At 43.0% G+C, this 15,956-nt stretch overlaps 1 protein-coding gene across 3 annotated transcripts in view; it reads left to right on the top strand.

The window, feature by feature from the left end:
- Positions 1-15,956, top strand: part of LOC143923344 (uncharacterized) — a 124,926-nt gene that overhangs the window by 37,825 nt on the left and 71,145 nt on the right. For all 3 annotated transcript variants that reach the window (XM_077446958.1, XM_077446956.1, XM_077446957.1), the window contains exon 2: positions 4,226-4,466. In XM_077446958.1, the coding sequence (XP_077303084.1) occupies positions 4,464-4,466 (3 nt within the window). In that variant the 5' untranslated portion in view covers positions 4,226-4,463. The remainder of the gene's footprint in view (positions 1-4,225; positions 4,467-15,956) is intronic.

Below are 15,956 nucleotides of genomic sequence, written 5' to 3'. Positions count from 1 at the left end.
ACACAAAATACAATGTTACACACCTTATGGTCTTAATGTAGACGTTGACGTGAATGCTTTCATTGATAACAGTTAAATTTTTTGGGAACTATTTTCGAGTTCCTGGTTCGCATACATTAATTTTGAAGTCACTCTGATAAGCGACTCTATTTATAATACACTCTTTAATAACACAAGTGCTGTTAAGGCATACGGTTTATAAGGTGATAGTCGCTGTTTTCATCCAACTCACATTGCCTTTAGGGAGGAGGTGGGATGGGAGATTTTTACAATATCTGGAATCAGTGCATCGAATATAATCTAGATATGCACGTCCTTTGGGGTATAGGGTATTGATCCCGGGGGGTTGTTAGACCCATCGGAGGGGTCTTGGTAAGACACCTGGGATGGGTCTGGTCATCCCTGCGTTTATTTACTAAGGGGGAGTAATGGTTAATTATAAAAATATTATTTCTCTCTCTAGGATTGAGTTAAGTAATATTAACATCCTTATTGATGCAGCAATACACCTTGCCTATAGGGGTAGGTAAAAACCCTCCTTTTTTGGCAATTACGATGGTGGCAATTGGGGGGTGTTCTGATTCCCCTTATTTTTGGGGGGGTTATAAATAAACTTATTTAATATATAGTTTAATATAAGAATACATTTTTAATAGCTCCCGATAGTGGAATATTTCTGATTATACCCTAGGAGGAGAAATGTTTTTTTAATATGGTTTGCAGATTTTTATTAACCCTATTGGCTGTATGAACTGGTGTAATAATTTAATCACTGGTTCTTGATGCATACTCCTCATTAATTAGGAAGTATGCGACCGTTGTATAAACATTAGGTCCTTTGTGTTAGTTTGCACACAAGGAGTTTGTGCGTTCGGACACGGACGCCTTTGTCGACTTATTAAATAAATAAACAAATTGGTTTCTTAGGTAGATAGTCCCAGGATAATGTGTAAGTGTAAACTTGCCACTTTCTATTTGGGAAATGGTTCCCTCTTCCCCTTGGAATAGGCGACGATCTAGTAAGGGCAGATGGTTAAACATTGCCCTGTCCTAAGATGGCGAATTGGGAACTGTGACCAGGAGCTCGGAAATGGGCGGTTACAATCACCAGTGAGTATTTATGACGGTGGGTCAGCGCGCCGCCCGTACCCCAGGAAGAAGTCACTTTTGACGAAATGACGTAGGGTGAGCGGCGTGCTGACGTCACCGCATTTCCACGTTAACCAGGAAGGGCGGGCAGTGTGAAAAGGAGAGAGCCGGCCGGCTCGTGTTTTTCTATACGTTATACGCTTATACTCTGCTGGAAATTCGTGAGTTGTTATTTTACCTTTTATATTTTGATAAATTTTTTACGGAGTTATGCTATGGGAGCTTTTCTTCTTTTTTTGCCTCACTAAATGATTGTGGTGGAACGAGATATACCATAAGAAGGGAGCAGATAGATTGGAGTTATCAACAGAGACCAGTGAGGGGACCAGGAACGTACCATTTTGCAAGCTCGTATGATCTCCTTAAAAAAGAGATCTTGATAGCTGGTAAGCCTCCTCTAATTTGGTGGTGGATAATTCCTTTCTCCTCTGGGTGCACCTGCTACGTGTGTAAAGGGTGGTTTTGTGAGTCACCGAAAACGGATTGAGATTCAGTATCTTATTCATCTTCCCTCTTCTTTGGACTGCTTATATGCCTGAAATTATTACTTTGGCACTATTTTGCATGTTTTTGTAAACTGGAAAGATTATGTCACTTTATAATTTTGTTTTAGAAGTTTTAGCGCAGATATTTTTTAGAATACTGTATATTGTGTGTGTCTCACATTGGGTTGCAGCAAGAACTTATTATTGTTAATATCAATATCAATATTATGTTTTGTTTCATTTACACTTGATTTCTTTTATATAATTTTTTAGCACTTCATTCAGACCAGCGCTGTTTTTTAAGGGTTTTTTAGATTACTACTCGATATAGCCTTCCAAATACCGGATGTTTGCATTACTGAGAAATTCTTTTACTAGCTCTTCTATTATCCGTTTCTAAAGCCGCGTACACACGGGCGGACTGTCTGTCCAACTTAGTCCGCCGAAACACATTTCAGCGGACAGTCCGCTCGTGTGTGGGCTTCAGCGGACTTTTTCAGCGTGCAGTCTGGCGGACTAAGTCTTTCGGAATTTCCGTAATATTGTCCGTCCAACTTTGGTTTCAGCGGACAGTCCGCTCGTGAGTAGGCTAGTTGGACGGACTAAGTTGGGCGCATGCTCAGAAAGGATTTACACGGCGAAAGGTTGCATTGCTGTGTATTGGACGTCCTATTTCTAGTCCCATCGTACGTGCTGTACACGTCATCGCGCACGCTTTCGACGGACTGTTTGTTCATCGTGTGTGGTCAAGTCCGTTCATTCGAAACCCGTGTGTACGTGGCTTAAGTCTCATTCTAAGTGGATTGTTTTATACTTCTGTACATTTCTATACTTGTAAACGCTATGCTCTTACTTTTTCTTTTTTTCCTTTTTTGGTTGTAAAGATGTATGAAATATAAAAAGAAATACATTATATCTGGGGAACACACTCTTCTGGGTTTCAGGAAGACAACATTTTTTTTTTTTTTGATGTGTTGCAGTCAGAAGGTTTTTATTTAAAATGCATTCTGTATATTAAATGGTTCCCGACCTGCTGCTTTACATATACGGTGGCGCGATCACCACCGCCCACCTGCAATTGCAGGCATGAGAGCCAAAACACACAAATATCGGTTCCAACAGGGGAGGAGAAACAGATCGTCTGTTCCTACTAAGAAGGAACAACGATCTGGCTCCTGCTCGAGTGAGTCCCGCCCCCCCCCCACAGTTAGAAACACATCTAGAGAACACATTTGACCCCTTAATCATCCCCTAGTGTTAACCCCTTCCCTGCCAGTGACATTTATACAGTAAAAAGAAAACAAAGAGAACCGCGCAATCCCTAAAGATTAATATAGGGTATTTTGTCCCTCCAACCGAGAGACTAAAATTTCAAGAGAAACATTAATAAACAAGAGCAGTGTCCCTTAACACAGGGACAATCTATGTGATTGAAGAACCACTGTGTATAAAATGTGAACTCAGTAAGCACCAAAATAATGTATTACATGTGCAGAACACTCATTTACATACAAAAGCAACAATGCCAAAAATTATGTGTATAAACAGACGACCTAAATTATAAGTCCCACTCTATAGTGAGCTGAAAAATATAATATGCAAATTAATAAACTAAAAAAACAGTCCTTTAATTATAGTCCTTAGGTAAGACCATGAAAAGAACACCACGTGTCGCAGATAGCCTCAACTTTCTGATTTTCGCTCCAACTTATAGACCATGCTGTAGTGCACCACCACCAAAGGGATAAGATGGCTCCTTACCAGACATCCTGGTAGATCACGCCTTAAAAGGTCAAGCCAGACCACATAGATGTCTTATTCTCCAGCTCTGTTACCACTCTTAGATCAGATCACAGTTCAAAGGTGTTCCAATGAGTCGAGCAAAGGTTGACCATAAAACGGAAAAATGCTCCAAATAGTGAAATACCGTTTATTAAAAATGTAAAAAAGGAAGAAATACACTTACAACGTTGATGTGAAAGAAGGCATAACAAAATGGATGCGTTGGCCGAACACAGTAATCCACAGTTGTATCCTTATGTTGATTGAGAGGCAAACTATAGCGTGTCACACCGCCCAACGCGTTTCGTGATATACCACGTCGTCTTGGGGTCACCCATAGACACAAATTCAACTCAAAGTCAGTTAGCCAATCAGAAGAGAGAGGGGGGCAGGGCCAAACCAGGGATCCGTGTCTGAATGGACACAGGGGGCTGCAATTCAGCCCAGGTGCCCCCATAGCAAGCTGTTTGCTGTGGGGGGGGGCACTCAACAGGAGGGAGGGGCCGAAGAGTGACCCTAGAAGAGGAGAATCTGAGCTGCTCTGTGCAAAACCAACTGCATAGAGGAGGTAAGTATAACATGTTTGTTATTTTTATGCAAAAAAACAAGACTTTACAATCACTTTAAAGCTTTAACTTACAGTATATTAAATAAAAAAAAGTGGATCAACAACAGAACAGCAAACTTAAACCTGCCTGATATCTAAACCTAAACAAAGTACAGGGGAATACCAGGAACACGCCTAGCACAGAAATTCCTAATGATTAACCCATCTCTAGTCATAATGAAAGTGAATCTTCTGCCAACAGGAAAGCAAGCAACCCAAGTAGAGCAGAATCAGATGCCATCGTCCAGGATTTTCGAGAATAAAGACATAAATACTTTTACTGTAGACAACGCAGAAGTGGAAGAATTGCGGAATACAAACATCCCAATCTGCTCTGTTATACCTGCATGTCCTCATCATACAGGGAGTGCCTAAGGGTGACAACCAAAACAAAAAGTAACTGATGACACAGGAGTGACGGGTGAATTGAAAATTCCTTAATGGTGAGTTCATTATTTTATATTAAAGTACCATAATGTTACTGTAGCTCTGAACCATGGAACATATTGTATATTGTTATTATACAGGATTTATATTTCGCCAACAGTTTGCACAGCACTTTATAATATAAATGGGGACAATAAAATTACAATACAGTTCAGAACATAAGGAATAGGAGGACCTTGCTCATGGAGCTTCTAAAGGAAGGAGGATATATTTCTCCTCTATCCCTCTTCCATTTTTATTTGGGCCGCTCCCCTCCCCTATTTCCAGTACAGAAAGCAAGCAAAGGGATATCATTCAATGAGGACACAGATAAAAATAAATAAGCTATAACCTATCCTCACCCCAATAGACCTGCACCCTAAGAGGCCTATATGTATTTAATACTTACCTATTTTCAGATACCTTCGGTTCTGTCACATGTAGAGTTGCCACCTGGGCTTTTTCTTTTTCCCCAAAATTTGGCAACTTAGTCACATTGCACACAGTGTCTTCTTTAGAGCTAAGAAGTGCTCAATGATGCAGAGATCATAATTAGGGATGGCCGAACTGTTCGCCCGGCGGTCGCGTGTTCGCGATTCGCCCGATCGTCGGACTGTTGCCGCTGTTTGCTCGGCGGACATATGTGTTTACAGTGTGAAAGAACTTTTACCCATGATGACACATCCATCATGGGGTACAGGACAGCCAATTGAGACATTTCAGCACATGGACAATTGGACATTCCCCCTACCTTATAAATAGACCTGATCTGGCGGACATTTTACATTCTGTCTTATGACAGTTTAGGGACAGGACACTGTGTGGAGCAGGGATAGACTGTAGTGACACAAATCGCTAGCTATTAGGTCCACAAAAGTCCTTTTAAGGACTGGTATAGGTGTAGTACAGTATATAGGGTTCAGTGCACTGCTGTGCTGGTGATTGCAGCAGCCTGTCTTTTGTCAGTGTAGGGACAGGACGCTGTGTGGAGCAGGGACAGTCAGTTTAATCACTAGCTAGCTATTACTTTTAAGGACTGGTATAGGTGTATAGTATATAGGGTTCTGGTGCACTGCTGTGCTGGTGATTGCTGAGTGCACTGCTGACTGATTCTACAGCTGTCTTTTGTCAGTGTAGGGACAGGACGCTGTGTGGAGCAGGGACATTCAGTTTAATCACTAGCTAGCTATTACTTTTAAGGACTGGTATAGGTGTACAGTATATAGGGTTCTGGTGCACTGCTGTGCTGGTGATTGCTGAGTGCACTGCTGACTGATTCTGCAACTGTCTTTTGTCAGTGTAGGGACAGGACGCTGTGTGGAGCAGGGACAGCCAGTTTAATCACTAGCTATTACTATTAGGTCCACAAAGGTCCTTTTAAGGACTGGTATAGGTGTACAGTATATAGGGTTGTACACGTATAATATACTTTCTTCCAAATATAGAAAGAATATTATACTTGACTGCTGCCTGATTCTGCAGCTGTCTTTTATCAGTGTAGGGACTGAGGGACAGTCTGCAAATCACTAGCTACTTGGTCTACAAAGGTCCCTGTAAGGACTGGTATAGGTGTACAATATATAGGGTGCTGGTGCAGGGCTGTGATGCAGATTACTGCCCTATTCTGCAGCAGTCCTTTATCAGTGTAGGGACTGAGGTACAGTCTGCAAATCACTAGCTACTAGGTCCACAAAGGTCCTTGTAAGGACTGGTATAGGTGTACAATATATAGGGTGCTGGTGCAGGGCTGTGCTGCAGATTACTGCCCTATTCTGCAGCAGTCCTTTATCAGTGTAGTGACTGAGGGACAGTCTGCAAATCACTAGCTACTAGGTCCACAAAGGTCCTTGTAAGGACTGGTATAGGTGTACTATTTGGTGTGCAGTATATAGGTGTGTAATACACGTATAAAATACTTGCACATATAGAAAGCATAGTATAGTGCAATTCCACTGTGCAGCATTGTGACTGCTGAGCGGTTCTGCAGCGATACTACAAAGAGTGACAAAGGCAATAAAAAAAAAAATATTATAACTGGTGTGATAGACCAGTGGCCCCCAAAAACGACAGATTGAAGTGGGGTGTTATATACCTTCTTCCACATACATACTGCACTTCTCTAGAGACTTTTGTCACAGTGTCATTTAAAAAATGACACCCAGAGGAAGAGGCAGGCCCTTCCGCAGGGGTGGAAGGGGTAGGGCAGGAGCAACAGGCTTGAGCCAAAGTGGCAAATTGCAGAAGGTGCGTGTGATTACGTCAAAGGACGCACCAGACTTGGTTGAGTGACTCACTCAGCCTTACTCTTCTGCACCCTCCTCATCCTCTCGATCTGCACCCTCTTCTTCACTCTCTGCTATGTGAACCCCCAAAGACACTACCACCAACACCACCACCACCATATACCTTTCGCTTGAGTCACATTAATTATTTTCCGATCCATATCAAGACATTTCCAATACGCAGCCACTCTTGGCATTGGATCAGGAAGAAGAGGGAGCAACAACTGCCACTCAGCAGTCTGACCACAGTACACAGATCGGCCCAAGGAGGAGGTTGGTCCCCGCTGTTGCTGCCTACTCCAAGATCTCTAATTATAGCGGTGGGGAAGGTGTCGTCGATGATGACGTGTCTAGTGATGTCACGTGGGTGCCCACAAGAGAGGAAGAGGAGGGGAGTTCAGAGGGAGATATGGACCAGCAGATAGGGAGGAGAAGCAGGAAGAACTTAGATTGCACAGGGGGGACAAAGCAGACTGCTAATGTATCAGGAGTGAGGCATCAACCATGTACGGTCACATCTGGCACTCCCAGGACACCGGCACATGGCTCCGCAGTGTGGGCTTTTTTTAACGTGTCCGCTGCTGACAATAGTTTTGCCATCTGCAATCTTTGCAGTCAACGCATAAGTTGTGGTAAGCCCAACATTCACCTAGGGACGACTGCCTTAAGAAGGCACATGAGCTGCAATCACCGAGCCCAGTGGGAGCAACGGAACACACAAAGCCACAATCCAGGCTCTCACTGTCCAGCCTCGTCTTCTACTTCTCACAATTGTCCTCCACTCCACCTTCCATCATGCCATCCTCACATTTTTCTGCAAAAAGGCAGGCTTCCATGGGCCAAATGTTCGAGCGTAAAAAAATGATGATGCCGGATAACCCTCTTGCCCAACGGTTGATGGCTGGCTTGTCAGAACTGATAGCCCGCCAACTACTGCCATATAAACTGGTGGACTTGGAGGTCTTTCGAAAATTTGTGGCCATTGGAACACCACAATGGAAGGTCCCAGGAAGGAAGTATTTCTCACAGAAGGGCATCCCAGAGCTATATGGCCATGTTCAGCGGCAAGTGAATGTATCTCTGGCACAAAGTGTCGGTGCGAAGATACATCTGACCACAGACACGTGGTCTAGCAAACACGGGCAGGGAAGGTATATCACTTTTAGTGCCCACTGGGTGAACCTTCTGACGGCCGTCAAGCATGTAACCCGTGGCACCCGTGTAGATTTGGTTTTACTGCCACGGATTGCATGCAGGCTTGGCTCTTCTTCTCCTCCTCCTACTCCATCCTCCTCCCTCTCCTCCTCAGCTGACTCCTCCTTTTCCGCTGCTAGCGTCTCTTCCGCTGCGCTGCCCAAGCTCCCCAGAACCTATTCGACATACCAGGTGAGACGTTGCTATAATGTGCTGCGTCTGTTGTGCCTGGAAACCAAGAGCCACATTGGCCCTGCACTCCTTTCAGCTTTGCGTTCACAGGCAGATCAGTGGCTAACACCGCTCAATTTGACAGTTGGTAAAGTGGTGTGTGACAACGGTGCCAATCTGCTTAGCACATTAAAACAGGGCAAAATTACGCACATGCCATGCATGGCACATGTCTTAAACTTGGTCGTGCAGTGATTTGTTGTCAAATACCCTGGGGTCCAGGACATCTTGCGGCAGGCAAGGAAAATCTCAGCCCATTTCAGAAGATCTTACACGGCCATGGCTCACCTTGCTGACATTCAGCGGCGACACAATCTGCCGGTCAGACGTCTTATTTGCAATTGCCCGATGCGATGGAACTCAACTTTCTACATGCTTGATATGCTGCTCCAGCAGAAACGTGCAATTAACGTCTACCTGTATGAACTCTGCAGCAGAACAGGTTCTGGGGAGCTGTTTTTTTTTTCACCGCGCCAGTGGCTGCTCATGCGCGATGCATGCAGACTTCTGTGGCCATTTGATGAGATCACCAAACTGGTCAGTCGCAGCCATGGCGCCATCAGTGACATGGTACCTTATGCCTTCTTTATGGAGCGTGCATTGCATCATGTCATTGATCAAGCCATGGAGGAGCAGGGGCGGGAAGATGAGGGAGTCGCAATGCTGGATGAATTCCCAGGAGGGGCTACTCTATCTGAGACAAGGTTAACAACAGGAGTTTGAAGAGGAGTCAGAGGAGGATGGTGCCGGGGCGGATGAGGAGGAGCAAGAAGAGCATGCTTTAAACCTTTCTGGGATCCCTGTTGTTGTGCGTGGATGGGGAGAGGAGAACGAGGAGGATGACATTATCCTGGATGATGAGCAGGAGCCAGGCCACCACACCGCTTCCAGTTTAGTGCAAATGGGGACCTTCATGCTCCATGCTTTTGCGTGCGCTGGCAGAGGAGGAATTCCCACTCCCAGAGAAAGAGTTGCGGGTACCAATCCAACAGCGCCTGCAAGAAGAGGCCGGTTTGAAGATGTGTTGGTGACTTCTGATATGAGATCATTCTTTCAGCCGACCCATCGACAGGTCTCATCTGAATCCAGCATCAGGGAACGCCTAGACCGAGTTGCTGGTATCAGTGCTGCTGTCAGTGCTCTATATCACGGTGCTGGTGTCAGTGCTCTATATCACGGTGCTGGTGTCAGTGCTCTATATCACAGTGCTGGTGTCAGTGCACTCTATCACAGGGCTGGTGTCAGTGCTCTATATCACGGTGCTGGTGTCAGTGCTCTATATCACGGTGCTGGTGTCAGTGCACTCTATCACGGTGCTGATGTCAGGGCTCTATATCACGGTGCTGGTGTCAGTGCACTCTATCACGGTGCTGGTGTCAGTGCTCTATATCACGGTGCTGGTGTCAGTGCTCTATATCACGGTGCTGGTGTCAGTGCACTCTATCACGGTGCTGGTGTCAGTGCTCTATATTTCGAAAAAATGGGGGGTGGTGTTGTGCTCCTTTCAAAAGATTATTTTTTTCCTGTATATAGTATATTATTAGAATTATCAAGTTATGTTTATAGGTAGCAAACATTCATCGGTTTAACTGACCAAATAAAGTGCAAATGTGCAAAGAGAGTATACTAAAATATTACCATAAATTAATTAGCATACACGTTAAAGGGGACATGAGCATTCATCATAAAAAAATTCCTATTGTGCAGTAAACATATTTAAAAACATATATAAAACATATATCCGGCATGTGCAATATTACGTAAACAGGTAAGTGGTGTAACTACGTGTGGTTTCAAAAATGTGCAACATATACGCAAAAGGTGAATAATTCAGAGAGTGACTTATTTCATCAAGGAGAAACAAAAATTATGTATATAAAACAAATTAAAGGTATATAAATAAATAAATAAAATTAATTTAACAAGCTGAGTGTAACAAGTCTCTAGTGCAATATTGGACGCTATTTCCAGTCCAGTGTGCAACAGTAGTGCAAATGTGCAAGTGTTTCACAGGAACACTGTGTGCTGCTATACTGACATTCAGTGTTACTGTGTCTTTAAGTGCAAAGGAATGAGTCTTCAGTGTCGCTGACAACCGTGTTTGTAGTAAATGATTACCTTACTGCTGTAAGGTAAACAGCATGTATCGAGGTTTAGGGGGAGGGATCCCTTCGGATCGATCTGTTCCTAGGCGTTCATACTGTGTATGGGGTAAAACCAGGGGGGATCCTTTCCTTTCCTCTCTTTCCATTGGGCAGTAGTTACTTAGATCACTCAGAGAGTTTAGATGCTCAATGTATCAAGGTATAAGAAAGATAAAAAAAGGCCTACCATGGTGCAGTGTATTTGAAAAAGGGTTTGAAGTTTATTTGAGTAGAACCATAAAAACTCACATTTCCATATGTAAGTTGAGCGATGTTGAGCGATGTTTTCCTCACGTATCCTACGCGTTACGTCACAACACACGTGACTTCGACTGGGATGAGGCTTATGGGCAATGAAGTGTATTTAAATAGGCTCAGGTAATTTCGTTATTTAGTGGCCATTTTCTTGTGGATCATATGTAAACCAATGGGGCGGCCATTTTCTTGTGGATCATATGTAGACCAATAGGACGGCCATTTTTTGTAGCTTATGTCAAGGACTACGATCGCGGCCATTTTGTTGTGTATTTAAAATTAGTGCAGGGTGTCTAATTATGTTGTGGCCAGAAACTTCCGGTCTGGATGTCTATTACTCTCGGTGTCAGCAGAATATGTCTAGCTGCCAGTGGGAGACCGTAGCTGTAATAATAGTCTATGGTGGATCAGACATGATAAACTATATAACAGAATAATGTTCATTCTGAACCAGCGTGCTGTATGAATAACATTGCAAACTTTACGATGATAATCTAAAAGAGATTTATCAGGGGCCGCATTAATTGTAATATAATGATTTAGAACAATATATACATTTATTGGAGATTGTTTATTATATAATCGGAATTTATAGATAAATACACATATTCATATACATATATTTACATGTGTATATATATATATATATATATATATATATATATATATATATATATATATATATATATATATACCTAGACTCAGAGGCTCGGGATATATGAATGTTATTGGAAAGATATGTACTAAAAAATATTAAACAATATTAGAAAATATTAAAAAATAATTTTTACATTTTTAAAAAAAAAGTTGTAAGAAATTTAAAATGATATAGGCAGACTCCGGAGAAGATGTTCAGGTATAAGAGGCATATAAAATCAATATATAGATATAAAAGCAAATAATCATATCAAATATTGGTATAGAGAACATTTAGAAGGTATCTTAAAAATCATTAATAAAACAATTGAGGTCAAATTCTATATTTAATCCTCGAGGGGTAAGTGTATCAAGGGTAAAAATCCATTTTGATTCCATTTGGCTGAGGGTCTTAACCTTATGTCCCCCTCGCCAATGTTTTTTGTATGGCTCAATACCCCAAAATTTTTAAATGTGTGGGGTTCTTCCTGTGGTGTGTTGCGAAGTGTTTAGAAACACTGTGCTTATCAAAACCTTTTATGATGTTTTGTATGTGTTCCTTAATCCTTATTCTAAGGGTTCTTTTTGTACGCCCAATGTATTGCAGGCCGCAGCTACATTCCAGTGCATAAACTGCACCTTCTGTGTTGCAGCAGACAAAATCGCTAATCTCGTATGAATTTCCAGTGCTAGTAGATGTGAATTTGAATATTTTTTGTGCTGGCTTCTTTGTTTTGGTACAGGCAAAACAGCGTTTGCATGGGTAGAAGCCCTTCCCCGTGAAAAAAGTAAAACCATTGGTTGGAGGATCCAGTACGTTTTTAACTATTTTATCTCTTAATGTCGGGGCACGTTTATAGATACATTTCGGTACTAGAGGAAGGATAGGTTTCAGATGTATATCGTTTAGCAGAATATGCCAGTATTTTTTGATGATACTCTCGACTTTTTTATATTGGGCATTGTAGTCTAATATAATGGCTGCATTATTGGGCTTCAAGTCTATTTTCTTTTTGTTCTTAATTAACTCTTTTCGGTCCATTTTTCTCACTTCACGGATTCAGTCTTCAATGCGGTTAGTCTTGTAGCCCTTTTCTACGAATCTGTGGTCTATTTTCTTGGCCTGGTACAGAAAGGTCTCTTTTTTACTACAATTTCTTCGTAGTCGCATAAGTTGCCCTTTTGGTATATTCCATAGCCAGTTGAGGTGGTGACAACTCGTCATGGGTAGATAACTATTTCTATCAATGTTTTTAAAGTGCGTTTTCGTGCTCAAGATTTTTCTATCTTGTATAATATCTAAATCCAGGAAAGTCACTGGTTTTTGACTTATATCCCATGTTAGGGTTATATTGCAGTCATTTTCGTTTAGTTTTTCCAAGAAATTAACTAGGCCGTCTTCTTCTCGCAATAGGTGTATTTGTAAAGACTGATTCTTCTTCCCATTTTGCCATAAACAGGCCAGCTACACTAGGTGCAAATTTTGCGCCCATTGCTACGCCTGTTTTTTGGTGATAGTAATTCCGGTTGTACCAAAAGTAACTGTTCTTGAGACAGAAATCCAGACATTTAATTAGGTATTTTCTTTGTGAGCATGGTAGTTCTGACTGTTTCCTTAGGCCCCATTTGGTGGCTTCACATGCTTGATGATGGAGAATGATCGTATACAGTGAAGACACGTCTGCCGTTGCTAAAGTCCATGGTCCTTCACGGTTAGGTAGTTCCTCTAGGATTTGTAGTATCTGTTTGGTGTCCCGTAAGTATGCCTTTGTGTTTTTCACTGTGGGTTGCAAAAAGTTATCTATGTATGCACCCATTCTTGCAGTGAGAGAATCTATTCCATTGACGATAGGTCTTTGTGGGGGATTCTCTTTATTTTTATGGATTTTTGGAAGGGAATAAATCACAGGGATGTGACATGCCTCTGGGATAAGATATTGGGCTTCTTTTTTGTTTAAAATATTTTTCTTTAGGTCAAGATGTACAACTAATTCAAGTTCCTTTCTACATTTAAAAACAGGATTGCTTAAAAGTTTAAGATAAGTATCTGTGTTATTAAGTAGGTTTTCCATCCCGTCATTGTATTGTTTTTTAGATAAGATAACGATACCTCCCCCCCTTATCGGCGGGGCGGATTACGATATCTTTTCTTTTGCTTAGTTTCTTGATACCGCATCTCATGAATTTTGGTTCTTTTTGCTTATTAATTTTTAATGATTTAAAATCTTCCAAATTGATTTTCTTAAAAACATCTATATATTTGTTAATCATTGAAGAAAAATAGAGAGAAGATTTTCGGGACTTTAAATGAGGCTGACACTAAAGAAATGCCTGCCTCCATCCCTATCAATATTATATGAGAGGAGAGAACAGAATTGAGACTTTAAATGAAGCACACATCAGTAAGAGAATAAGTCAAGTGACTATAATAAATATTTATTTTGTATAGTCCATGATAAGTCATACAAACATTTTGGACATCGACCTCTAAAATGCTCTGGGCATACAGCCTCCACACGATGAATCATGGACTAAAGCCGCGTACACACGTAGCCGTCTGTCCGACGTACTTAGTCTGGCGGACTTCCCGCCAGACTGTCCGTCGGACTTTCCGAACGGTCTACTTGCCCACACACGGCACTTTTTCAGCAGACTAATACGGCGTACTAAGTCCGCCGTACTATCCGCCCTACTTTTGAAATGAACGGACTCGCCCACACACGCGGAGGAAAGTCCGCTCATTCCGAGCGCGTCTCCAGGTAGGCAGGGCCCGCGAAGGAGACATCGCTAGCTCCGCCGCCTGGTATGGACTTAAAGCGGCGAAAAAAAATCGGTGTGGGGGTCCCCCCCAAGTCCACAACAGACCCTTGTCCGAGCACGCTACCCGGCCGGCCAGGAAAGGGGGGGCGAGCGAGCGCCCCCCCTCCTGAGCCGTACCAGGCCACGTGCCCTCAACATGGGGGGTGCCTTGGGGAAGGGGGGGCCGCGCAGCCTCATCAACATGGGGACAAGCACCTTGTCCCCATGTTGATGAGGACAAGGGCCTCTTCCCGACAACCCTGGCCATTGGTTGTCGGGGTCTGCGGGCGGGGGGGCTTATTGGAATCCAGGAGCCCCCTTTAATAAGGGGTCCCCCGGATCCCGGCCCCCCACCCTATGTGAATGAGTATGGGCTACAATGTACCCTTACCCATTCACCTGTAAAATAAAGTACAAAAAAAACACAACACACAAGATAAAATAATTTATTGCACAGCTCTGGGGGTCTTCCGTCTTCGGGGGTCTTCTCGCCGGACTCCTCCGCTATCTTCTTGTAGCTCTTTTACTAGCGGAGGAGCCCGGCATTCTTCTTTGTCGCCGCGGCCTCTTCTTCCGACTTCGGGGGTCTTGTCCCCCTCTTCGGTTCTTCTGCCGGGCCACCGCGCCTTCTTATAGCTCTTTTACAGGCGGTGGCCCGGTCTTCTGTCGCCGCCGCCGCCTTCCGTTCTTCTTCTCCAGGAGATGTTGACTCGACGATCTCTCCGGCCGCAATGCCAGGGACGCGCTGCGCTGCCACTTATATAGGGACAAGGGGTGGTGTCATATGGGTTTATGTCGTTTATGGCGTTGGGGTTCCCCTTTAAGTCCATACCAGGCAGCGGGGCCAGCGACGTCTCCTTCGCGGGCCCGCCTACCTGGAGACCCGCTCGAAATGAGCGGACTTTTCTCCGGGCGGGAAAAGTCCGCTCATTTCAAAAGTACGGCGGACTGGCATACACACGGCCGGATTGTCCGCCGAAATGTGAGTCCAGCGGGAAGATTGGAGTGCAACACGGCATTCTAAGTCCGCCGTACTTTCGGTCAAAAAAGTATGCCGGAGGCTACACACAGGGGGATTGTCCGGCGGACTTGAGTTTGCCGGACTTTTCCACCCGCTTGTTTGATCGTGTGTATATTTCATAATAATTTACAATCCAAAAAACATTCTCATAAGACACAAAGAACTATATGCATGTATATATGTTTCTTGCTGTGGTTGAACCCAAAATGGCCAAGATAACCATGGTAACTAAATAATAAATAAAAAATCGGTTAAAAATGCCTAACTAATAATTTATGAATCAAAAAGGATCATATAAATCTTGATTTTCCATGATTAAGATAGAGGATAATGGCTACGCGTTTCGCGGTATTCCAACCGCTCATCAGGAGCATACATCATGGGATAATTCTACAAATTGTATGAAAAGAAAAAAAATATGTAATTATATAAATTAGGTAAAAATTATCAAAATAATTTGATGGTTATAATTAATTTGAAGGCTATGCGTCCAACTCACATCTGCATCAGCGGGCCAGTAAAACAGCATCAGGGTCTGCAGAAAGAGCCGCAGTGCATAGCCACCTAGCACCGGGGCAGCCTGCGGGAAAGGTAGCCACCAACATAGGCACTCCCAGGGTGGGTAAAAGGTGCAAGGCCTGTGAAATAAATGAAGATATCTATGTGAGGGATCTATGAGAAACAGACCACATATGGATCTGTGTAGGTGTTGTGTATAAAATATATGTATTGGAAATTAATGTGGAGAAGTGACAAGGGGGCAAAAAGGAAAACATGATAAAACTATCAAACTAGCAAAGAACAATGACCACCATAACAGGAGAAAAGAAGGGAAAAATGAAAAGGGGGGTAAGAACTATGGGGAAACCTAATGTGATTAGATAAGAGAAGTTAGTGTCAAAACTGTATGTGAATGTGCTGGGAAAGAGAGGGAAAGGTGTATAG

The sequence above is a fragment of the Lithobates pipiens genome, unplaced genomic scaffold (genome assembly GCF_037356315.1).
Source record: "Lithobates pipiens isolate NorthernLeopardFrog02 unplaced genomic scaffold, aLitPip1_a1.2 Scaffold_22, whole genome shotgun sequence".
NCBI classification, from domain to species: domain Eukaryota; kingdom Metazoa; phylum Chordata; class Amphibia; order Anura; family Ranidae; genus Lithobates; species Lithobates pipiens.
The sequence above is the reverse complement of the archived record's forward strand: the minus strand, read 5'-3'. Positions and strand labels throughout refer to the sequence as shown.